Source organism: Malaclemys terrapin, chromosome 15, assembly GCF_027887155.1.
Source record: "Malaclemys terrapin pileata isolate rMalTer1 chromosome 15, rMalTer1.hap1, whole genome shotgun sequence".
Classification (NCBI taxonomy): Eukaryota; Metazoa; Chordata; order Testudines; family Emydidae; genus Malaclemys; species Malaclemys terrapin.
This window is the reverse complement of record NC_071519.1, coordinates 3,719,349-3,743,856: the sequence shown is the minus strand read 5'-3', so window position 1 is coordinate 3,743,856 and position 24,508 is coordinate 3,719,349. Positions and strand designations below refer to the sequence as shown.

The window sequence follows — 24,508 nt, the reverse complement described above, 5'->3', positions numbered from 1 at the left end:
CTACTTGTTCTGCCGGGCTTTCTCCAGCTTCTTCCGACGGTCTGCGGGGATCTCATCCAGGCTGATACCATGGTTACTTGCCCTGAAGGAGGGGGGCAGAGTGAGTCCTGGCTCCCAGCCCCCCCTGCTCTAACTACTAGCCCCCACTCCCCTCCCAGAGCAGGGGAGAGAACCCAGGAGTCCTGGGTCCCAGCCCCCCGCCCCGCTCTAACCCACCAGCCCCCACTCCCCTCCCAGAGCCAGGGAGAGAACCCAGGAGTCCTGGCTCCCAGCCCCCTCTCACTTCATTTCTTTCCAGCCATCCCCTCCTATATCCCTCAAGACCCTGGCTGCCCCACTCCTCTACCCTCAGGTCCCCTCTCAGGGTGGCCTCAGCGCTGGGCATGGATGGTGGCCACCCACCCCATCCTGTCCTTCCCCTCCCATCCCCCCGTGGAGGTCAGAGGGGGCTCCAGGCCCATGAGGCTCTTACCCTGGCTGCAGGTCAGGGGGCGTGGGGATGGGTTTGTTGAATCCATCTCGTCCCACCAGCCAGTACGTGTCTTCTATGCCTTTGCCCTACGGCAAAGCAAAGAGAGAGAGACTGTGAACCCAGAGCTGGAGTGGCGGGGGCTGTGAGTCGGGAGTGTGGGGTACTGACAGAGCTGGGGGGCACAGGGCTGGGCTAGCAGGGATTGTGGGTTGGGAGTGTGGGGCATTGGCAGAGCTGGTGGGGGGCAGGGTTGGGCTGCAGGTCAGGAGTGAGGGGCACCGGCAGAGCTGGGGGGAGCCCAGGGCTGGGCTAGCAGGGGCTGCAGATCAGGAGTGAGGGGCACCGTTACCTTGAGCTCCGTCTTGCCCCGAACATCCAGTTTGAATCCCTCCTTCAGCGAATGCAGGATGGTGACCGTGCGGATGTTCACGTGGATCCGGTAAGCTGGGGGAAGCACCCAGGACATGTGTGGTGAGCATCCCTAATCCCCAAACAAAATCCCCACCCTCTGCTCTGTCCACACATACCCTGCCCCCCTCGTACAAACACCCTTGGATGCCACCCCAGGAGATTCTCTCCCGCCCTCCCTAGCACTGCCACGGGCCCTGCCAGAGGACGAGGGGGGGACTCACGCAGGCCGGTGGACTCCATGCGGGAGGCGGTGTTGACGGTGTCCCCGAAGAGGCAGTACCGGGGCATGGTGAGCCCTACCACACCAGCCACGCAGGGCCCTGGGGGAGACAGGCCGGGAGATGGGTTACGGTGGGATGGACAGATGGACAGGCTACAGGGTGCTGGCCTGGGCGTGACTGACCCAGCGATGCTGCCTGAGATTGCAGAGAGCCTGAACCCATTGCTCTGATGAGGGGAGATGCCCCCTGCATCTCAGTGGGGAGTTATCTCTGAACCCCATTGCTCTAGGGGGGCCCAGCCAGTCCCAATCCAACAGGAAGGTTGTGGGGGACCGCAGCTCTGCAGCCCTGATTCCCCACCACCACTCAGTCAAGTAAACCCCGGAGGAAGTACTGGGATCCCACTCCTGACACCAAAACCTCTCCATGGGTGGGGGTAGGGAGGGGTTCCTGGGCGGGAATGAAGGGCCCCATTATGCTGCAACTCCAGATGGGGGCAAGCTGGGGCACGGGGGGGGCAGAGAAATAAGGGGCACAGCCATCATGAAGTGGCGGAGGCAGACAGAGGGGGTGTGGCCATGGCTTGGGGAGGAGGCACGCAGATAAGGCAGGTCCATGGAGGATGGGGTGTGGCCATGGAGGAGGGGACATGGCCAAGGCTCAGGGGGCACAGGGAGGGAGCATGGCCATGGCACTGTGTCCCTCCTGCCCGTGCCATACCGGAGTGCAGGCCGATGCGGATGCGGACGGGCACGTCAGGCATGTGGCGCATGCGGAAGGAGCCGACGGCGCTCAGGATGTCCAGCGACATGTTGGCAATTTCGCCCGCGTGTCGGTTCCCGTTCCGATGGGGCAGCCCTGAGGCCACCATGTAGGCATCTCCGATGGTCTCCACCTGCCAGGGGGCGAGGTTTGAGGGGGAGCCCTGTCCTCACCCTGTGGGGCACTCCACCCTGGAGGACCTGAACTCCCCTGTCCCTGTCCCCCAAATCTCTGCTCCCACCCCCCCAGTATTGGGCTCCCCAAAACCCACCCCCAACCTCCACCTGCCCCTGGCTGGGCCCCCCATCCTTGCCCCTCTGATCCTGCTCCCCTGTGCTGCCAGCCACTGCTCCCCGTTTTGGGGGCCCCCCAATCCCTGGTTCCTCCAATTACCACCCCCATGCTGGGGCCCCCTGATCTTCCCTTCTATGATTGGACTCTGGATCCCTGCTCCCCCACAACCTCCACCTCCCTCAGGCTGCCCCCCCATCTTGGCCACCCCCAAGTCAGGGCCCCTGCCCCCCCAACCACTGCCCCCCATCTCGCGGGCCCCCATTCCCCTATGTCAAGATCTTCCCTGTGTCAATTCCCTGCCTCCCCCTCAGGCCAGGCCCTGCCCCACAGGCCAGGGGGGCACCTTGTAGACATCGTGGGAGCCGATGATGGCATCAAAGAGGGTGTAGAGGTCATTGAGCAGGTCCACCACCTCGATGGGCTCGCTCATGGCCGAGATGGTGGTGAAGCCCACGATGTCACTGAAGTAGAGTGTCACCTCCTCGAAGTACTCAGGCTCCACCGGAGTCCCCATCTTCAGCGCCTGTGCCACCGACCTGCATCACCAGGGGGCATCAGCGGGGCTGGGATGGACCCCGACCCCCCCCCCACTGGTCACCCACCACCTCCCCAGAGCCTGCGCACCCAGCCCCCAGTCTCAGGTAGAACCTGGTGGCCGCGTCATGCATTGTTTCTCGGTACCGCCAGCCTGGGGACTCAGGGAGTGTCCAGTTGGGTGTGGGCCAGCCTCTGGGAGGACTTGGGGGGCTGGCTGGTGTACAGGCCCTGCAAGCATGGCTGCATTGGCCTCATGAGTCTGTCCTGTATGGCTCTGGGTTCCCCACCCCTCTGCCTGGCTGGCTCCAGGCTCCCTCCCCTCCAAGCTGGGACTCACGGTGGCAACATCTGGGTGAGCAGCTTGTCCGTCTTCTGCTTCTCGATCTCCAGCTCCTCCGTCCGCTCCCGGATCAGGTCCTCCAGGTTGCTGGAGTACTGCTCCAGCATGCGCAGCATGGAGTCGATGATGTTGGTCTTCCGGCCTTTGTTGATGTTCTTGAACTGCGGCGGGGGGGGGAGATATGAGAGGGACCGCTCCCACCTGGCACCAGTTCCCCTGCTCCCCCATCACTGCTGGCTCCGGCGCCTCCCATTGGCTCCAGCATCTCTGCTCCCTCTCTGGGCACCTGCTCCAGCATCCCCATTCCCTATCAACTCTGGTTCCAGCATCCCTGCTCCCCTGGGTACTGGCTCCAACATTGCTGGCACCCAAATGTCACCTGTTTCCAGCGTCCTAGCTCCCTGTTGGCTCAAGTATCTATGCTCTCCCCCCGCCCCAATCAGTTCTGCTTCTGGTGGGCAAGGCCAGCTCCGGTACCCTCCTTTCTGCCCCTAACCTACTGGGCTGGCTCATCCCCTGTGCCCCATCCCCCATGGGACCAGGCCACCCACCCCGCTACCTGGTCAAAGATCTGGTCAATGGTTGGCCGCCGCTCAGGCTGCTCGCTCCAGCACTGCTTCATCAGCTGGATGCACTCCAGCGGGGCCTGGTCCACCGAGACCGAGGGACGGCACAGTGGGGGCGGCTTCTCCACCTTCCGGATGATCTCTGCCCATGAGAGGAGACCCATGGTCACCACAGGCGCCTGCCGCCCTGCTCTGCCTCCACCTACTGCCCACCTGAAGCTCGGGGGCAGCCCGGAGCTTGGATAGCAGGGGGATGCAGGTCGGGAATGAGAGGAACCGGCAGAGCTGGGGGGCAGGGCTGGGCTAGCAGGGGTTGCGGGTCAGGAGTGAGGGGCACTGGCAGAGCTGGGGATTGCAGGGCTATGCTGGCAGGGGACTGCAGGTTGGGAGTGAGGGGCACCGGCAGAGCAGGGAGGCAGGAGCTGGAGGAGATGGGGGCACAGTCCCTCCCCCCGTACCATCGGCCGGCATGTCCAGCATGCAGTAGGGGGCACTGCGGCAGATCACCTCCTGCATGATGATGGAGATGCTGTAAACATCCCCACGGAAGGTGCCCTTGCGCTCTAGCGTCGGGTCCCGCAGCAGCTCGGGCGCCGTCCAGAACCGCTCTGGGGACAACAACAAAAAGGGCTGGCTCAGTCGCCGATAGCCCCCCCTCCCCTGGACACGATGACCCCTCCAGCCTGGCCCCCCTCCACCCACATGGGCCCCAGCTCTGTCCCCTTCCCCTGCCCAGACACTCCCCCGGGGCATCACCTTCAGGCCTGGGTGGGCCATGTGGGATCTTCTGGGCCTCCAGGAGCTCGTTGTAGCCGTGGTCCGTCACCTTCAACACAAAGCGCCCATCCACCACGCAGTTCCGTGATTTCAGCCGTCCATGGACCACGTCCCGGTGATGGAGGTACTTCATCCCCTGCAGGGGGGAGGAGGGAGAGAGACGGGGATGAGTACAACTTTCCCCACCCCCGGCTGGTCCCCAGAGATGCTGACAGCACTGGGGTCCGTTCTGATTGAGTGACAGCCCTGATTGACCATGTGGGAGATCCAGTGGATTCCTCCAACCAAACCAGGGAGTTTGCTCCTCAGTTTATTTGGATCAGTAGATCCCAGGGAATCTCTGGTCCTGATGCCAGGTCAAGTGAGTGGATCCCTCTGGCTGACCCAGGATTGAATGGATCTTATGTTCTTTGTGGGTGACTGGGCTCTGGTGCCTAAGTGATCCAGTGGATCCACCAGCTCAATCGATTAATTATCCAGTGGGTTTCCTCTCTGATCGATGCATTGAACCAGTAGGTCAACTGGATGCCCAATCTGCCCCCAGATTGGTCCAATAAATCCATCTGCCCTAGCCAGTTGATCTATCCAGTGGATCCCCTGACCAGTTTTTTTGGCCCGTGTATCCCAGTGGGTCCCTGACCAGCACCTGGATGATCCAGTAGATCCTTGTCATCACTAGATCTACTGACTGGGTACCCTGAGTGTGTCTAACCAATAGATCCCAATGGTTTCCCTAATCAGCTGCATAAATGATTCAGTGGATCACTCTGGTCATGCCAATTGATCTATCCAATTAACATCTTTCCCGGTGTGTTTTGCCAGTGGATCACAGATTAACCCTGTTTTGATCCAGTGGATTCCTCCACTCCAATCAGTTCAACTATCCATTGGAATCCTTGCCCAGTCAGTGTGTTGTACCAGTGGATCCCCAGCCAGAAGATCAATCCACTGGATCCCTTTGATCCTCTCGCTGAGTAGACCTCTCTGGCCAGTGGTTGGTTAGCCCAGTGGATCCCCCAGCCCTACCAACGAGCACTGTCTGGGAGTGGATCCTATCCAGCCTCCCAGCCCTGGAGTAGATCCCCTTCCCCTTCTGTGAATGGATTCCCATGGACCTCCCAGCAGATCTCCTCCACCTGGTGCTTTGGGCATCAGGATCCCTTCCTGAAGCCGGGGCTGAATGTGAATGGATCCCCTCTGCCAGGATCCTGCAAGATCCCAGCAGATCCCCTCTGCTTAGCACTCTGTGCGAGAGGGATCCCTTCCTGAAGCGGAAGCAGGCTCACTCTTCAAATGGATCTCCCTGCAACCTTCCAGCCAGCGTCACCTGAAAATAGATCCCCTCCAAACACAGCTGGACCCCACCCTACCAGCAGACCTTCCCTGTGTGACGGGATCCACTTTGGCAGCTGATCTCCGGCAGTGGAACCCTGAGCTCCCAGCAGATACTTGGCATCACAGGATCCCCACTAGCTAGCCATCTTGCAAGTGAATCTCCCCCATGCCCAATGAACAGCAGATCCTGGCCAGCAATTCATGCAACTGGATTCCCCTGCCCACCCCATCAGATCTGCCACATATCAGTGGATCCTGGCCAGCTTGGCGATCCCTGAAAGTGGATCTTCCAGGCCTCTCTGCAGATCTGTCATCGGAACAGGATCCCCTCTGGGTGGTGATCTCTGAAAGTGGATCTATTTCCCCCACCCCCGTTTGCGCATCTCTCCTAGCTGATACCCCATGTGTTTAAATTCACTCACCAGTGGATCCTCCGGTATCCTCCCCCACCAGGCCTGATTCCCGCCTCCTGCCCCAGACCCCAAGGCAGGATCCCAGCCCTGTCCCGCCCCCTTCCTCGTGGCTGTACCTTGATGAGGTCGATGAGCAGGGAGGACTTGAACATCCAGTCAAGCTTCATGTCCTCGTTGCGGATGAGGTCCTCCAGGCTGCCGCGGGAGCAGTGCTCCGAGACAATGGCAAACACCCCGCAGTCATAGAAGAACCCCAGGAACAGGTTCACGTTCTCATGCCTGAGGTCCCGGAGCTGGAGGCAGGGGAGACAGGGAAAGCCAATGGCCAGGGAGGGGAATGCACAGGGTCTATCGCAGCCCCCCGGAGCAGCAGTGACACCCAGTGGCCAGGCAGGGGAATGCACAGGGTCTATCGCAGCCCCCCGGAGCAGCAGTGACATCCAGTGGCCAGGCAGGGGAATGCTCCCTGTGTCTCAGAGCAGCCATTACAGTGACATGCTCACTGCCGTTCTCACTCACCTTGCAGAAGCTGGATTTGGTGGCCGGCTTGATCTCTGTGTGCTTTTCCCCCGGGAACTTCTTCAGCCAAACCCAGTCGCCCTAGGGGATGAGACAGAAGGGCAGTCCGGTAACCCCAGAGCCAGGCGAGTGGCGGATTTCCGCAGCCAGCCACACCAGGGCAGGGATCAGAACCAGCCAGATTTGTGACAAACAATAGCAGGTTTAGAAGCCAGCAACACTGCACCCCAGCTCACACCACCCGGCTGGCACCAGCATGGCCTCCAGGGGCATCCAGTGGTAGGGCAGGGAAACCTGGTCTTCCCAATGGTGGGGAGAAGACAGCAGAGATGCTGCAAGCATGGGGGTGGGAAGGGGAGCTGCCCACTGCATTTTCAGCACCAGGTCTTTGGTTCTTTATCCCTCACTGCATCAGGCTCTGGGCCCCCCATTCTAACCACCAGACCCCACTCCCCTCCCAGAGCCGGGGAGAGAACCCAGGAATCATAACTCCCAGCCATTCCCCTTCTAACCACCAGGCACAAGGCTACTCATTGGTTAGTGCCAAAGCTTTAAAAAATGCATCCTCCTTTTTCACCTCCACCCCCTCCACCCCCGAGCAGAGATGGCACCTGACCCGGGGGGCTTGGGCTGGAGATGGGGATGGCAGAAGGGGGTTGAGTTGCTAGTTGCCCCTCCCAGCTGGCTAAGACCCACCATCAAAATCGCTGTATCCTGCAGCTGTGGCCTCATGCCTTCAGCCTTGGCTGGGGAAAGCCAGGCCCACAATTGCCCACCCCAGCCAGAAAGAGAACAAACCCTGTGTGAGCGGGCAGCCACTCAGCCAGCTATGGCACCGTCCCACCAGTTGCTACAGGGGCTATGATTCATGCGGGGGACAAGGTTTGCACCAGGCTAAGGTTTCCCTCTCACATCCCCTCATTTCACAGGCCTTTGTTGATCTCCCCCGAGTAGAGGCGGTAGGAAAATTCTCATCAAAAAAGTTTCCCATTGGCAGACACCGTTTGGGCCACACCAAAATTTTTGGCATCAATTCTGACAAAATTTCGTTCAAAAATTTGGGGAAGGGGCGAGGGGGGGATTGGAGTTCCAAAAGGGTGAAAAACGTCCGATTTCAGAGTGCAACGTTTGAGTGGGTTTTTTCCATTGTGAAATGACTTTTCATTACTCGATAGTCAAAGAGAATTCAAATCAACCATGGAAAAATTCAGATTGAGCTGAACAAAATGTTGGAATTCCTTGCGATAAGAGACTTCCAGCGGAAGCAAAATCTATTTCAGAATTGGGTTTTGCACAAAAAGACCTTGAAATTCTGAAATTTTGAAGGTTCAAAATGTCCCCCCTCCCCAAAAATAAATTTTGTTGGATTTTTCCGCCCAAAAAAAGTCTCAAAAAAGTAAAATTGCAAGACAGAAAATCAATTTCTGACCAGCTCGATTCAAAACTCCCCGATTCACCAGAGCACTTTGGCATGGACTCAGCTTTGAAAGTCCCACTCGGATGGAAGTGTGGCCAGAATCGTAGCAGAAAACACCAATCTTGCGTGGGGCAGATCCATTGATAGGATCTGGGCCTCAGGACCTGAAAGACCAGAGCTGCTTTCGGAGGTGGGGGGAGGGGAGGGTGGTCAGTAGTATATGGCTCAATAGCATTCATCACCATGTATTTCTGACAGGTTTCCACGTCCCATTTAGGGCTTATATCCTGCCTTCTGTCCCCTGTGTCGAAGTTTGGCGCCGTCGGCCATTTTGAAAAAAAAAGTTGATTTTTTTTTAAACTTTAAGTTCTCTCACTCCATTCTTTCAACCTTTTTCTCTAAACAAACAAACAACTGTATCAAAGCACAAGCACACAACATACCCCCTATTCAAACATAAAAAAATTCAAATGGCCGATGGTGCCAAACTTTGATGCCAATGGTAAGAAAGCCCAAAATGTTAGAGCCAGGGTTCAAGGATCATGGGCCCCAGTGGGAGGGGGGGTGTCATTGCAGGGTTTCAAAACCCTGCCATTCTTTATGGCTAAGTAACGGGTCGTTGGGCTCAGCACAGGGAGAAATTGTGTCACATGCAGGCAATCTAACACATCTAGCCTCCAACCCTGTGAACTTTCTCCTGGAGCTGCAAAACAGGATGGGGTGTCCTCTTCCCACGGAGTTTTTCTGCCAAGGATACCACATGGGGTTGATTTGAGGCTTCCAGTCAAAGAATAGATATAAAAACCTGGCACTTGGCATAGAAGGAGCAGGGCAATTTGGACAGCGGCAGTCAGAAATTCACCCATTGCCATCACCAGACTGGCCACTAGTGGGAAGCAAGGAGTCACCCCCAGTGTTCAGAGAGTCCCCCATGGGGAATTGTGGCTGGGAATCCCACTATTCCCACCTCGGAGCTGGGAAATCTCTGAGAGATTTGCCGGAGGCTAAAAGTTCAGCTCCTGGAGGTGCGGGGAGGAGAAACTCCACATTGTCACTCCCTGCCCAAACGCTGCTGCCTAGTGAGAGGAAATTGAATCAGCATTAAGGAGACCCCACTGGCTGATGGGTCAATAGCTGCTGAATGTGGGCTCATGAGGGTTGCAATGTTGGTGGCGTGAGCTCCTGGAGTGGAGATCATTATGGGAGGATCAGAGCCCAGATCTCGGTTGGGATCCGGGCACTGCCTGGCCCAACAGGGCCCTGATCTGGGTCTGGGTCCAGGCAGCGCCTGGCATGATGGACCCAGATCTCGGTCAGGATCCAGGCAGCGCCTGGCATGACAGGGTTCGGATCTGGGTCTGGGTCTGGGCAGCACCTGGCACGACAGGGCCCAGACCTCAATTGGGGTCTGGGCAACGCCCAGCATGACAGGACCCCGGTGAGCAGTAACTGGCCCCGTAACAATAGTAAGAAACACTCCCCCTTCCCCATAGTGTCCTCTACTGCGTGCTGTGTGCATCACGGGGAGAAATTCTCGCTTTTTGCGCCATTAAAAAAAATCAAAATACACTCCCTTGGGAAGGGGGAGTCCCCCCCGCCCGTGACAGGTGGATCCAATGGGCAGGCAATGCGGCCAATGAGGGAATTGGACCCAGGCCCAGTGGTGGCATTACCGACTCAACTCCAGGCGGTGGGGAATGGGGGGCGGCTAACGGGTGCCATAGCCGCTGCTTTCCCTCCTGTCCTGGGGAAAGGAGCAAAACCTGGGGGGAGGAAGGGAAGAAGCCAAGGGGGAGGACGCGGGAGCCCAAAGGCAGCACCTGGAGCCTTTGGCCGCTTACCTGCACGGCTGCCACTAGCCCTTGGTTGTTAAACAAAAGGAGGAGGAAGGGGACGTGGCTGTTGCATTTTTGCTTCTCATCTCCCTAGGGATGGCAGGAAGCAGCTGTCAATCACGTGCCTGGCAGGGTGGGGGGGAGAGAGAAGCACGGGCAGGGGGTGCCCTGAATGCTGGTGGGGCAGGGGAAGGGGGTGGAGGTGGAGGAGCAAGGGGGGATCCCATTGGGCTGGGCAAAGGACGGGGTAGCTGGCACTGGGGGGAGGGTTCGCATGCCAGCAGGGCACTGGGAGGCTGTGGAGATGCACTGGGAGGATGGCAGTTGGGGGGTGGGAAGCACAGATGTGTCAGAGGGGCTTGCATGGCCAGGGGCAGTGGGCAGAGCCATCCCCGAGAGGTATGGAGGGAGTGAAGCCCAGGCAGATACTTACCCAGGGGGTATTTACCCAGGAAGGGGTATTTACCTGGGTGTCCTGGGGTATTTACCCAGTGGGGGACAATGCCTGGGGGTATTTACCTGGTAGGGGCACGCAGGGGGCAGTCCCCAAGGGGTATTTACCTGGTGGGAACACCTGGGGGAAGTGCTCAGGGAGTATTGACCTGGTGAGGGCACACAGGGGCAGTGCCCCGGGGATATTTACCCGATGGGGGGGGTCTGTGCCCTGGGGGCAGTGCCCAGGGGATATTTACCCAGTGGGGGATCTGTGCCCTGGGGGCAGTGCCCAGGGGGTATTTACCCAGTGGGGGGTCTGTGCCCTGGGGGAAGCATCCAGGGGGTATTTGCCCAGTGGGGGGGTCTGTGTCCCAGAGCCAGCACAGAGGGAGAGGGCACTGGAGAGGGGGTGCCAAGGGTCTGGGAGAAGGTTACCTCAGCGACAGCCACGTTGGTGTTGTCGGGGGCAGCTGCCAGGCTCTTGAAGCTCCTCATGTCGGAGACGCTCTTCCCTGCCAGGCTGGTGTGGCTGTCGTCCATCTTCTGCCAGGACAAGGGGGCAGAGCATTAGGCTGGCTCTAGGGGTGGAGGGGGGCTCTGACCTCCAACCTCTGACCCCAGATCCCTTCCACCCAATGAACTCCCATTGGCATCTCTGACCCCTGACCTCTAGGGTGTGCCCCTGTGAACCCCTTCAGGAAGCATGACCCCCAGTTGGCATCTCTGACCCCAGGCCCCCAGTCCTGAGGGAGTCTCTCCCTCTGACCCTGGGGGCACCACTGTCCAAAGTCCCTGACACCTGAAGCATGTCTGTGACCCCAGGAAGCAAGTCTGATACCCCCAGCCTCTCTACCCCACCACGGCTGTCCAACCTGACATCCAACCCTCCTCATTAACCTCCTTCCACTTCACCCCACCATCCTGAACCCCTTCCTAAGACCCACTTCCCCAGCTCTGCCCCACACATCACCGTGGATGGCCCCTGCCTCCTTGGCCCCAGTGGGGTTCCCCCCCCGCCGTTCTTTGCCCCCTTGCTCTGCATCTTACTTTGTTGCTGCTCTGGGTGTGGATGAAGGTCAAGTCGTCCATGGTCAGAATGATCTTGTTGGGCCCCTTCATTAGCTGGGCGTGCAGGATCCGGCGCCTGCAGGGCGTGGAAATACAGAGACATGGGGAGCAAGCCCTGAAGTGTGGGGGGGCATTGCACCTTCCCCCAGACTGCTGGGAAAGGATGGGGGGAGCCCACCTTGGGAAATGGGGGGACCTCACTTGGGCTACCTCCCGTGCTGGGCACTCGGGCACAGAAACACCAGATGGACCCCCCCCCCCAGGATTAATTAAAAGGGGGAGTCTATGGAGGTAGTAGGGCAGCAGGCATGAATGTGGGGCCTCCCCCGAGCAACCTCTGCCTGTCAGTCCCAAGAAAAGCCAGGAGACTGCACAGTTGTCAATAAGGTCATTAGCCCATAGTTAGTGATAAGCAACAAGGATCCAATATGGCTACCAATTAAGTCATCAGACCATGGCAGGATGGGCTGGATCCAACATGGCCACCAGCACAGCCATGATCCCACAATGGGATGGGCCAGGGTCCAACATGGCCGTCAATGACACTATTAGTCCATAGCAGGAAGTTGCCCACTCCAGCTCTGCCGGGCGAGCTGCTCCCAGCACTCACCTGATGTAGTAAGCAAGAATCGTTCCCCCAACAATCAAGCTGGAAACCAGGATGAACAGGAGCAGGATGAAGCTGGGATCCACCCCTACAGGGGAGGGAGAGCAGGGGCGGGGTTAGCAATGGAAGGCGGGAGAGACTCCAGCTCCCCCACCCCCACTCAGGATCAGCCCTCCCTCTCCCCCTGAAACCCACACAGGAATGCCCCCATTTCTCCTGTCCCCCGCGATCCCCTACAAGGGGTTTCCTGTGTCTCAGCCCCCTTTTTTTCCCAGTTCCAAGACCCCCAAAAGTATTCTCCTCATCTCCTTCAATCTCACCCATACGGACCCCTCCTCTTTCCCCCTTTCCCCTCAGCAGAACTCCTCTTCTTTCCCCTCCTCTGTCCCAAAAGGACACCCCATCACTCCCCACCACCCCACGAATGGAAGGAGGGCAGGGGAAGGGGATTCTCTGACTATTGGCCACATGCTCAAGTGGTCATGGGATAATTAAAGCTCCAGACCCGAGCAAGGACGTCCCAGGGCAACTGTCAGGCATCAAACTGGGCAAATCCATGACCAGCTGAGGAATTCCCGGCTGGTGCAGAGTAACCTGCTCCAAAAACACAGGCTCCAACCAAAGGAAATCTCCAGGAATAGGAGCAGTATAGGGTCTATGACACACAGGGGAGGGGGCTCTGTGCCCAGCCAATAAAGGTCAGCTCAAAGTAAAATAGCTAGTCCATTGCATTCTTAGTGCACAGCGGGAAATGCCAGGATCCAATATGGGCTCCAATGTATTAACAAGTCCACAACAGGAAGTGCCAGGATTCAACATTGCCACCAACAAAGTCCTTTGCCATGAACAGGAATTGGACAGAGACAGACAGTTTGATGCATGTATGGAAATGGGTGGAAATGCGTGGGGATGCGTGATTGGACGGAGAGGTGGGTGGATGGACAGACAGATGGGTGGGTGTGGGGAGGGCGGGACAGACGGATGGATGGGTGAGTGAGTGAGTGAATGAATGGATGGACAGATAGGTGGGTGCACGTGGGGATGGGTGGATGGATGAACAGATGGGTAGATGTGCATGGGATGGATGGATGGATGGATGGATGGATGGATGGATGGATGGACAGACAGATGGGGGGTGCATGGGGATGGATGGATGGACAGATGGATGCATGGATGGATGGGTGTGCATGCAGAGGGATGGATGGAGGGATGGATGGACAAACAGACTGGAGAGTGCATGTGGGGAGGGAGATGGATAGATGGATAGACGGGTGGATGGACAGACAGACTGGTGGGTGGGTATACATGAGGATGGATGGGTGGCTGTGTGTGGGGATGGGTGGATGGACAGTTGGATGTGTGTGAAGATAGATGGGTGGATGAGTGGATGGGTGTGCATGCAGAGGGATGGATGGACAGACGGATGGGTGGATGTACTTGAGAATGGATGGATAAAAGGACAGGTGGGTGCAGAGGTGGTTGGGAAGATGCACGTGGAGACAGATGGCTGGACAGATGGGGGATGGGTGCACGTGGGGACAGATGGCTGGACAGACAGACAGATGGCTGGAGACAGACAGATGGCTGGAAAGATGGACAGATGGGTGTGCATGGGGACGGACAGATGGCTGGACAGATGGGTAGGTGGGTGGGGGCGCATGGTGACAGATGGCTGGACGGACAGGCTCATGGGTGCCCGTGGGAATGGACGGGCGTACGGGTGCATGTGGGGACAGACGGTTGGATGAACGGGCAGAAGGGGGCGTGTGACATTATTGATATAACCTGTGACCATATAGATCATTGTTGCAACCACTGTTATATATTTGCAGCAAATATTGTACAAAGGTTGTCATGTAAGGTGTCTATGGAAAGGTTATAATTTGCTGATTATGATTATGCTATCTGTATGTGTGTAGCATTTTTGTAGTTGAAGTTATGAATATTGGCTATGTACTTGTATATCAATGTGTTTTGATTCTAAGTAGCCTCAGTGAAACATTTGGTCAGCTTCTTGAGAAAGGACTATTCTCAGTAAGTGCCCAATCAAGAAACACTTAACTGACAATGGACTTTGGGAGACACCAATCCACATCTGAGCTTTCCTGGGAACATTCAAACTAACATGTAAACAATGGCGTCAGCCTGCAAACTGAGTCATGCATGGACATGTGACTTGCCCATGTGACTCCAGGCTCCATCTTGCTGCTGTGATCGTCCACAGGACAGAGGATATAAAAGGCTGCTGTATCTCCTCCATCTGGTCTTCAATCCTGCTTCTTACCTCTGGAGGGACTTTGCTACAAACTGAAGCTCTGAACAAAGGACTGAATGACCCATCTCAGCTGTGGGTGGACTCCAGATACTTGATTTGAACCTGCAGCTTATTCCATCACTGCTACAAGCCTGAGCCAAGAACTTTGCCATTACTGTATGTAATTGATTCCATTTAACCAATTCTAGCTCTCATCTATATCTTTTTCCTTTTATGAATAAACCTTTAGATTTTAGATTCTAAAGAACTGGCAACACCGTGATTTGTGGGTAAGATCTGACTTGTATATTGACCTAGGGCTTGGTCCTTTGGGATCAGGAGAATCTTTTTCTTTTACTGGGGTATTGGTTTTCATAACCATTCATCCCCATAACGAGTGGCACTGGTGGTGATACTGGGAAACTGGAGTGTCTAAGGGAATTGCTCGGACTGTAACTGCCCTGCTTTAAGTGATTTGTCCTGAATTGGTACTCTCAGTTGGGTCCCACCAAAACGAGCATCATTACAGGGTTCATGGGGACAGATGGCTGAACGAACAGGTTGAAGGGGGCAGGTGGGGACAGATGGCTGGACGGACAGGTAGGTTGGTGCGTGTGGGTACGGATGGCTGAATGGATGAGGGGGTGGTGCACGTAAGAACAGATAGATGAACAGGGATAGATGGATAGATGGACAGGTGGATGGGTGCACATGGGGATGGATAGATGGACAGATGGGCAGATGAGTGCACATGGGGATGGACAGATAGAGGGACAGGTGGAAGGGGGTGCGTGGGGATGGATGGCTGGACAAATGGGCATGCGTGGGGACGAATGGCTGGATGGACAGACGGCCGATGGATGCGCGTGGGAATGGACGGCTGGACAGATTGCTGGAAGGGCGGGCGGGTGTGCCTCAGAACGGATGGCTGGATAGACGGGCAGACAGGTGTGCGTGGCGACGGATAGCTAGATGCACAGGTGGAAGGGTGCATGTAGGGAAGATTGGCTGGACGGACAGGTGGGTTGGTGCGCGTGGGAATGGATGGTTGGACGGACAGGCGGACAGTTGCGTGTGTTGACAGATGGCTGGACCAATGAGCGGCCAGGTGTGCATGTGGACAGATGGCTGGATGGACGGGCGTATGGGTTTGCGTGGGGACAGATAGCTGGATGGATGGGTGGATGGGTGCGAGTGGGGATGGATGGCAGGGCAGATGGGCAGACTGGTGCGTGTGGGGACAGATGGAAAGACAGACAGGTGGATGGGTGCATAGGGATGGATGGTTGTATGGATGACCAGAGGGGTGCTCGTGGGGATGGACGGATGGACGGACAGGCAGATAGATGCATGAGGTGATGAATGGCTGGATGGACAAGGGATGGCATGCATAGGAACGGATAGATACACGGACGGGCGAGTGCACATGGGGACGGATGGATAGACGGACAGGTGGATGGGTGCGCATGGGGATGGATGGACAGACGGGTGGATGGGGGCCCGTGGGAATGGATGGTTGGATGGATGGACGGATGGGTGCATGTAGAGATGGATGGATAGACGGACGGGCGGATGGGTGCATGTGGGGATGGATGAATGGAAGGACGGGCAGATGGGCACAGGTGGGGATGGATAAACAGACGGGTGGATGGGTGCACATGGGGATGGATGGCTGGATGGACGGGCAGATGCTTGTGCATGGGGACGGATGGCTGGACGAAAGGTGCATGGGTGCACATGGAGATGGATAGCTGGATGGACTGTTGGATTGGGGTGCATGTGGATGAATGGCTGGACGGACAGGTGGATGGATGCGCGTGGGGATAGATGGCTGGAAGGATGGTTGGATGAGGGCAAGTGTGGATGAATGGCTGGAAGGATGGGCAGATGCTTGTGCATGGGGACAGATGGCTGGACAAAAAGCACATGGGTGCACATGGATAGCTGGATGGGCGGTTGGATTGGGGTGCATGGGGACGGATGGACGGATGGACGGGCGCACATGGGGATGGATGGATGGGTGTGCATGGGGACAGATGGATGGATGGATGGACGGATGTGTGCTCGTGGGAACGGATGGCTGGACAGAAGGATGGATGGGTGTACGTAGGGAAGGATTGCTGGATGGACAGATGGATGGCTGCATGTAGGGAAGGATGACTGGATGGACGGGGGGATAGGTGTGCATGGGGACAGATGGCTGGATGGACAGGTGGATGGCTGCGCGTGGGGATGGACAGATAAACGGATGGGTGGATGGGTGCGCATGGGGATGGACGGATGGACGGATAGGTGCATGCAGGGATGGACGGAGGGGTGGATGGGTGCGCGTCGGGACAGATGGCTGGACAGACAGATGGATGGGTGCATGTGTGGACAGATGGCTGGACAGACAGACAGATAGGTGAGCATGCACGGGGGTGGATATCCGGCTAGACAGAAAGACAGACCAGATGCGTACGGGGAGGAACACATCGGGAGGCCGGAAGATAGATGGCCAGACAGCGAGCGCTCACCCCCGGAACAGACGGACGTTGGGTCGAACCAGCAGCTCGAGTCAGAGCTGGGGCTGGCGCTGTGGGGCCAGTGGATGGCGTGCCCCATGTAGCGCAGCCCCTCAGGCCCCGTGGCCACGCTGTAGGTGGGCCAGAGACGGTTGCCTTTGCCATCTGTGTCAAGGATGATGTAGCTCACCATGGGGTCGCCGTCCTCATCGGCCGCCAGCGGCTGGCAGAAGCCATCCAGTTGGAAGTCGCGGGCATGCTCGGCGATGCTGGAGCCCATCACCCAGCGGCTGGCCTGACGAGTGCGCTCCACCGCCTTGGCCAGGTAGTAGATGGAGTTGTAGATGGTGCCGAAGAGCGGGTGCACCTGGGGGCAGAGGGGGAGCGGGGTCAGAGGGAGCGAGGGCAGGTTGTAGGTCTTGGCACACATGCTCCAGCATCCCAACAGTGCTGTATCCTCATTGGCCACAGCTGGGCGCCAGTTGACTCCGCATTAGCCACGCCACTCCTTTCTACCTCCCTATTGGCCACGGCTGCACATCAGCCAACTTTCCTGCTTTCATTTTCCTGCTGTTTCCCCATTGGCCACGTGTGCACCTCCATTCCACCTCCCCATTGGCCACCCCTGTGCCCCTCCATCCCACCTCCCCAATGGCCATGGCTGGGCACCTCAATGTCACCTCCCCATTGGCCACCCGTGTGCACCTTCCGACTCTGCATTGGCCACAGCCATCTCTTTCTGTCTTGCCATTGGCCTCAGCTGTGCACCTACTGTATCCCTATCCTCCCCTCTTCTCATTGGCTCAAGGCCATAGCCATCTCGTGCCTCCATTGGCTCAACCCTCCCGCCTCCACATTGGCCATGGTCCCAAGACCCCCTACCTCTCCGCCCATCCCAGGGTCACGCCCAGCACCCTATGGCCTGTGTCCTCTGTGTCTGGTGCCCACCTGCGTGGGGTCCAGGTGAGCCGGCAGCTCATGCGCCTGCTGGGCGTCCTGGAAAGCCTCACGGAAGCCGCGCTCAGGGGCATCGATTGTGACGGTGAGCACGGCGTCGTAGGCCAGCCGCAGCTTGGTGTTGTTACCCAGTACAGGGTAGGGAGTCCGGCGGTAGGGCAGGCTGTACGTCAGCGCATCGTAAGGGATGAAGACGAAGGTGCCGTCCGTCATGCGCAGGTCCTCAGCCTTCTCCAACAGGAGGCGCTGCTCCTCCCCACCCAGCAGCACCGAGTGCATGCACATCACCACCACTGTGGGGAGCGGAGGGCATGGGGGACAAGGGGATATCAGGAGGAAGGGGAGGGGAGGAAGACACAACGGAAGGCTGAAAAGCACCCAAGTGAGAGCGGTGGGTGGGGCTGGCCCCCAGCCCTCCTCAGCTTGGGATCAGACTTCCCCTTGCACCAAGACATCGGGATTCCACCCATCACCCCACAGGGTCCTCTGACCACCCATCCCCGCACACTCCTCTATTCCCCCCATGCCTCTGTCTCTCCATCCATCCCCACACACCTCTCCATGTGTCCATCCATGCCCCACAGGCCCCATGCATCCATCCACCCCACACACCTCTCCGTCTGTCCATCCATCCATCCATCCCCCACACACCTCTTCATGTGTCCATGTCTCCATGACCTCTCCTGAGGTCCCTTCCAACCCGGATATTCTATGATTCTATGTGTCCATCCATCCACCCCACGTGCCTCTCCATCTGCCCATCCATTCATCCATCCCTCATACACGCCTCTCCGTCTGGCCATCCATCCCCCGCACACCTCTCCATGTGTCCATCCATCCCCCACAGGCCCCATCCATCCATCCATCCCCCACACACCTCTCCGTCTGTTCATCCATCCATCTACCCCACACACAAACCTCTCCATGTATCCATCCATTCCCCACAGGCCCCATCCATCCACCCAACACACACACCTCTCCATCTGCCCATCCAACCATCCCCCCATGCCTCTCCATCTGTCCATCCATCCATTCCCACACATGCCTCTCGGTCCATCCATCCATCCATCCCCCCACACACCTCTCTGTCTGTCCGTGCATCCATCTCCATACACTCCATTCTCTATCCATTCTCTACCCATCCCTCCCCATGCCTCTCTATCCACCCACCCCCATACAAACGTTCTTATGAATTTATCTATCTATCGCCCCTGCATCTCTCTGTACGTCCATCCCCCTACACCCACATCCATCTTCTCTCTCTATCTAGGCACCCAGCCCCTGGTAAATTTACACATCTCCAGGCCAGAGGGCCAGCAGGACTGGCCAGAGCCCAGGAGACCTCACTGAGCCCTCCCACTGTTGAACCCGCAGCTTCCAGCTCAGCCAGCATGTCCCCTTAGCCTTGAAAGTCTCCCAGTGATGGGGCATGCTCCCTCCCTGGGGCCCGTTCCCAACAGCTGATCCCCCTCCCAGGACAACATGGCCCCCTTAGTTCTTGTCTGAATTTGTCCAGTTTCAGCTCCCAGCCATTCCCGACCCAGGAATCCTGGCTCCTCTGCTCTAACCACTAGACCTCATGCCCCTCCCAGAGCCAGGTAGAGATCCCAGGAGTCCTGCCCCTCCCCTGCCAGCGTACCTCTGACATTATCGGCCCTCTGCACCTTCCGCAGGGCATTCCGAGCCCCATCAGCCCCGGGCTCCATGGTGGTCACCACGCCCACGGGCAAGCCAAACTCACGCAGGGAGCTGGCCAGGCCCTGCCCCACCTCCACCCACAGGTCCTGCCGGGAGGTGACCACAGCCACGTGGGCCCAGCGGAAGAACTTGAGGACAGCGTAGAGGACGGACGAGGCCCGGGGCAGGGGCCGGGCAAAGGTGCCCCACCGCTCCACCTCAGCGTCCCCATTCAGGCAGGCCCAGGAGAAGACAGGCTTGTTCCAGGCCCGGCCCAGTGGCCCGGCTGCCCCGCAGGCCCCTGGGTTGAGTGGCCCCACGAAGCCCGAGGCGTAACGCTCGGCGTTGACCAAGGCCACCAGCACCTGGCTGGTCTGGCACTCCTCGTTCAGCAGCACGTAGTCAAACCAGTAGCCCTGGTTCATGGTGGGGTCTCTGTTGAGCCGCCCAATGGCCAGCTGGGCAGCCACCTCGGGCAAGGCCTGGGCGAAGATGGGGTCACAGGTCCAGGGCCCCATCACCCCCACCTTGAAGGTGGCCGGCTGGACCCAGGCGGGCCAGCCCAGGAGCAGGAGCCAGAGCAGGGGAGCCTGGGGCCGCCGTCGTCCCCACCTGGGGTGGTTGGAGAGGCGCAACAGGAACCTGTGGAAGCCAAACCAGGCGGGAGGCATGGCTCAAGGGAGCTGGGGGGGCGGCCACAATGTGGGGAGAGGGCGCCGGGCTCTTTAGCCCCTCGGGGGCCAGGCCCTGGAGGCTCGGGTGGAAAAGGGTCCGGCCACTGCGCCCGACATCACGGGAGGAGAGGTCGCTGCTGCCGGAGCTACGGGGAACAGTGCGCCTGGAAGAGAGAGGAGACAGGTGTCAGAATGAGAGACAGAAAGTGGGGGAGCTGGGAGCCAAGACTCCTGGGTTCTCTCCCCGGCTCTGGGAGGGGAGTGGGGACTAGTGTTTAGAGTGGGGGGGCTGGGAGCCAGGATGCCTGGGTTCTCTCCCTGGCTCTGGGAGGAGAGTGAGGTGTACTGTACTGTCTTGCTACCCATCTTACTGCCAGGGGCAGTCCTCTTGTTGCCAGTGGCAACCACCCTACTTCCAGTAGTGGACTTCTTGCAGCTAGGACCACCCATCTTACGGCTGATGGAGACCATCTTGATGTCAACAGTGACCACAGCACCAACCACAGCAGCTGTATTGCCAACAACGGCAGCCATATTATTAACAACAGTGGCCACCAGCCATATTGTCATGAATGGCAGCCATATTGCTAACAATGGTGGCCATATTCTTAACTTTGGTGGCCAATCCCCAAGGGACTGTGCATAAATGACACAACATTTAGTGGGTGGGTACTGACTTTTGCAGGTTTGTTTCAGCATCGCAAAGCGTTACAAGGAGTGGGTGGCTCTTGAAAATCACCAGAAAAGCATGTTGCGTCATTTATGGCCAACCCTGATAACATGTTGCTAACAACAGCGGCCACATTGTGAACTGTAGACATACTGTTAACAACGGCGGCCATATTTGTGAATAACAGCAGCTATATTCCCGACCTGCCAGCAATATGGCCACCAGAGGCGGCCATAATGCTAACAATGGCAACCATCTTTCCAGCGCGCAGGTCCCACAGCCCGTACCAGCCCACCGTGACCTTCAAAGAGGCGTCCCTTGCCTTGACAGCAGGCAACCCCATCCCCCCACCCCTCCCGCCCCACATGCATGGGGCCTTGCATGGCACGTTTCCACGGCAGGCCAAGGCAAAGGGTCACGGCGGGCGAGGACAGCTGTCCTGGCCTAAATCCACCTGATCTCATCAGCCTCGGCTGGTATTAGCCAAATGACGGCGACACGTGCCGCCCGGCACTTCCATAAACCTGCCCACTCCCCTCCCCCCCAATCCTAATCCCCCAGATGAACTAAACTGGGATTAACCCTTTGGCCCCAGCTGCCCGGTCGCATTAGGTGTGAAGCAGCCCAATGGCCCAGGCAGCCACGTGTGAGCTCATCTCTGGCAGCCCCAGCCTGCATGTCACCTGCCCCACGTGGATGGGCTGGTGGGGGGGGAAAGAAGCCACGGGCAAGGTGGGGAAGGATGGAGGGAATGGATGGGTCACCGGGGGAGGTCAGTGGTGACCTTGGTCCTCAGTCAGCTCTCAGCCGAAGCAGGGAAGAGAGCCAGGGAGCAGGGCAGGGGCTCAGCAGGGGGTGCTCTCCCCTGGCAGGCAGGGCTGGCCCCAGGGCAGCACTAGGGGGTGCTGTGCTGCAGGGAGCAGGGCGGGGGCAGTAGGGGGTGCTGGGCTGCAGGGAGTGGGGCACTCTCCCCTGGCAGACAGGGCTGGCCCCAGGGTGGCACTAGGGAGTGCTGGGCTGCAGGGAGCAGGGTGGAGGGCTCAGCAGGGGGCGCACTCCCCTGGCACTGTGAGTATGAGGCTGGAGGAAACTATATGATTGTCTAGGGTAACCTCCTGCATAGCACTAACTAACTAACGCACCCAACCTCTGACATTAAACCACGGTATCCCAGCCCTCAGGTGACTCAACTGGCCGAGAACAGGTGAGCCCAAGGTGTCCTCGGTGCCCGAGGCCCTGCCACAGCAGGGGACTGACTATGTGAGACATGCCCAGATGAGCCCCACGGGGGATCAGCACCCTATGCTACAGAGGAAGGCGTAACCACACACCCACATGGTCCCTGCCACTCTGACCCAGGGGGGAAATTCCTTCCCAGTCCAAATCAGGTGATTGGCTGGATCCTGAATCCGTGAGCAAGACCCACCAGCCAGGCTGCTGGCATGAGGATTCTCCGAACCATGCCTCGTGTCCCATCTAGGCTGTGTCCAAGTGCTGCTGCCTCAGAGGAAGCAAGCACACAGATGCATGAACAGCACCAGGAGACACCAGGATGGGTACCCTTCTTGACCCTTGCAGGTGACCGGCTGAGGCCCTGAAGCATGAGCATTAGGAACATGAGACCTAAACCAGGAGGAGACCGGGGGTCCCAGAGGTTGGCAAGCCCTGCCCCCTGATCTTCACCAGCAACCCCCTCATTCAACCCCCCTCAGATATTTCTCTAGCTCTTTTGCAAAATGAATTAAGCCATTTGGCCCCCACAGCATCTCATGGGAGGCTGGTCCAGGCCCTCCCATCTCCGGTGGGTAGAAACCTTCTGCTCTCTGGCCTCCACTAATCCCTGGCCTGTTTATCCCCATTCGTTCTGGTGCCATTACCCTAGGAAAGGCCCCCACGTGCCCCCCCCATGTGTCACCTCTGTCTTTGGGGACAGGGGTTCAAATCTCCCTCAAGGCTCCATGTTTCCCAGCATCCACCATTCAAGACGGATGTTGACAAATTGCCAAGGATCCAGCATGCTTCTGTTCCTGGTGTGACCGCTGCTGGAATCCTGTGCCCAGTTCTGGTGCCCACAGTTCCAGGAGGAAGCAGGTCAATTGGAGATGGTATGATGGGTTGGGTCACAGAGACCCCCTTGGGACTGCCACCTGATGTGATGAGACTACCTCTGAGCCCATTTTCCCTGCCAGCTTAGGACTTCAGTACCCTGCCTTCTTGAGCCATACACACCAGCCTGCTACAAACACAGACCCAGATCTGAACCACATCCCCCAAAAGCTGCAGACTTAACAGAAAATGGCTTAGAAAGTGCTCCTGTCTCTAGCACCCAGATACCCAGTTCCCAATGGGATCCAAATCCCAAATAAATCAGTTTTACTCTTTATAAAGCTTATACAGGGTACACTCATAAATTTTCCATCCTCTATAACACTGATAGAGAGATATGCATAGCTGTTTGCTCCCCCAGGAATTAATTGCTTACCCTGTGTCAATTAATAAGCAAAAGTGATTTTATTAAGTATAACAAGTAGGATTTAAGTGGTTCCAAGTAATAACAGACAGAACAAAGTAATTTACCAAACAAAATAAAACAAAATATGCAAGTCTAAGCCTAATACAATAGGAAACTAAATGCAAGTAAATCTCATCCTCAGAGATGTTCCGATAAGCTTCTTTCACAGACTAGACACCTTCCTAGTCTGGGTCCATTCCTTTCCCCTGGATGGGATGATAGAGGCTGGAAAGGGTAAGATGAGGGTGGCAGAAGAGTCGTACCTGGGCCACAAGGTGGAAAGCAACTGCCTAAAGCCAGAGGCAGCCAAGGTGTAGGCAACCAGAGATTGGCCCATTCCTCAAACCAAGACACAGGTCTCTAATGGGATGGCAGGGTACCAGTGAAGGTTTGTACCCCACTTTCGCTCCCATTACGAAGATCGGTAAGTTGGACAAGCCAGATGAGGTGGTCTGGACCGAGCTGTGCCAGCGGGTTGCTCTGTGCGCTGAAGGAGGCTCTCACCCAGGGGCTGGGGCTGGTAAACCCAGACTTGGACAAACCCCTTTAGGATGTTCACCGACACACCTCAGACACAGGGCTGGGTGCGGTGCTGACACAGGCCAATGCGAAGGGGGAAAGACACCCCATCGGGTACCTGAGCAAGAAGCTGCTCCTCCGGGAGCAGAACTATGCAGCCATAGAGAAGGAAAGCCCTGGGATGGGCTCTTAAAAAGCTGCAGCCGGATCTATTTGGGTGGCTCTTTATGGTGTACACTGACCACTCGCCCCTGACCACTTGCCCTGATGTGGCTGCACTGGATGAAAGGGGCCAATGCCAAACTCCTACGGTGGAGTCTGATCTGCCAGGATGTTCATATGGGGGTGGTCCATGTTAAGAGGACTGCAGATGTTATAGCTGATGTATTGTCCCGGAGATGGGGGGGCCTGACCTTCCCCAGGTCACTAGCTGGAGTGACCCCGCTCAGTTCAGTCTCGAAGGGGGGAGAGATGTGAGGAAGTTGGGGATTTTTGTAGTGTTTTATGTGAATAGTGTGTGAATGCCTCAGTTTCCCCTTGTGCTGCATATGTAACAAGGTGGTGGGAGAGGGTTTGTTGTTGCAGAGGACCTCGCCTAGCAGCCGGGATCCCCAGACAACGGCCTGGAGATGGGGAACCCTCACAACTGGTGACTAAGAGGCCCTCCCCAGTTTGGCAGTCAGCTGGTTCTGGCCAGCGGGAAGACAAAGGGCTGAGGAGAGAGGACCCCGG

The 24,508-nt window shown here is 57.6% G+C and overlaps 1 protein-coding gene across 1 annotated transcript; it reads right to left on the bottom strand.

Annotated features, from left to right (window-relative positions):
* Nucleotides 1-20,126, bottom strand: GUCY2D (guanylate cyclase 2D, retinal). The gene is made up of 19 exons (XM_054005705.1): nt 19,364-20,126; nt 17,716-18,017; nt 16,780-17,134; nt 12,013-12,097; nt 11,382-11,478; nt 10,770-10,877; nt 9,906-9,989; nt 6,648-6,728; nt 6,245-6,421; nt 4,360-4,516; nt 4,062-4,211; nt 3,597-3,745; nt 3,035-3,198; nt 2,504-2,696; nt 1,825-1,999; nt 1,105-1,203; nt 822-916; nt 473-558; nt 1-82 (listed from the first exon to the last, which is right to left on the bottom strand). The coding sequence occupies exons 1-19, from the start codon at nt 20,070-20,072 to the stop codon at nt 1-3; spliced, it is 3,348 nt and encodes a 1,115-aa protein (XP_053861680.1). The 5' UTR covers nt 20,073-20,126.
* Nucleotides 20,127-24,508: the final 4,382 nt, after the last annotated feature.

Bases quoted from the DNA above. Each gene is read 5' to 3' on its own strand.
- GUCY2D (XM_054005705.1), bottom strand. From the start codon at position 20,072: ATGCCTCCCGCCTGGTTTGGCTTCCACAGGTTCCTGTTGCGCCTCTCC. The intron at 4,212-4,359 runs GTGATGCCCCGG...TGTTGTCCCCAG, and splicing joins TGGCCCACCCAGGCCTGAAG to AGCGGTTCTGGACGGCGCCC. The intron at 1,204-1,824 runs GTATGGCACGGG...TGTCTCCCCCAG, and splicing joins CCGCATCGGCCTGCACTCCG to GGCCCTGCGTGGCTGGTGTG.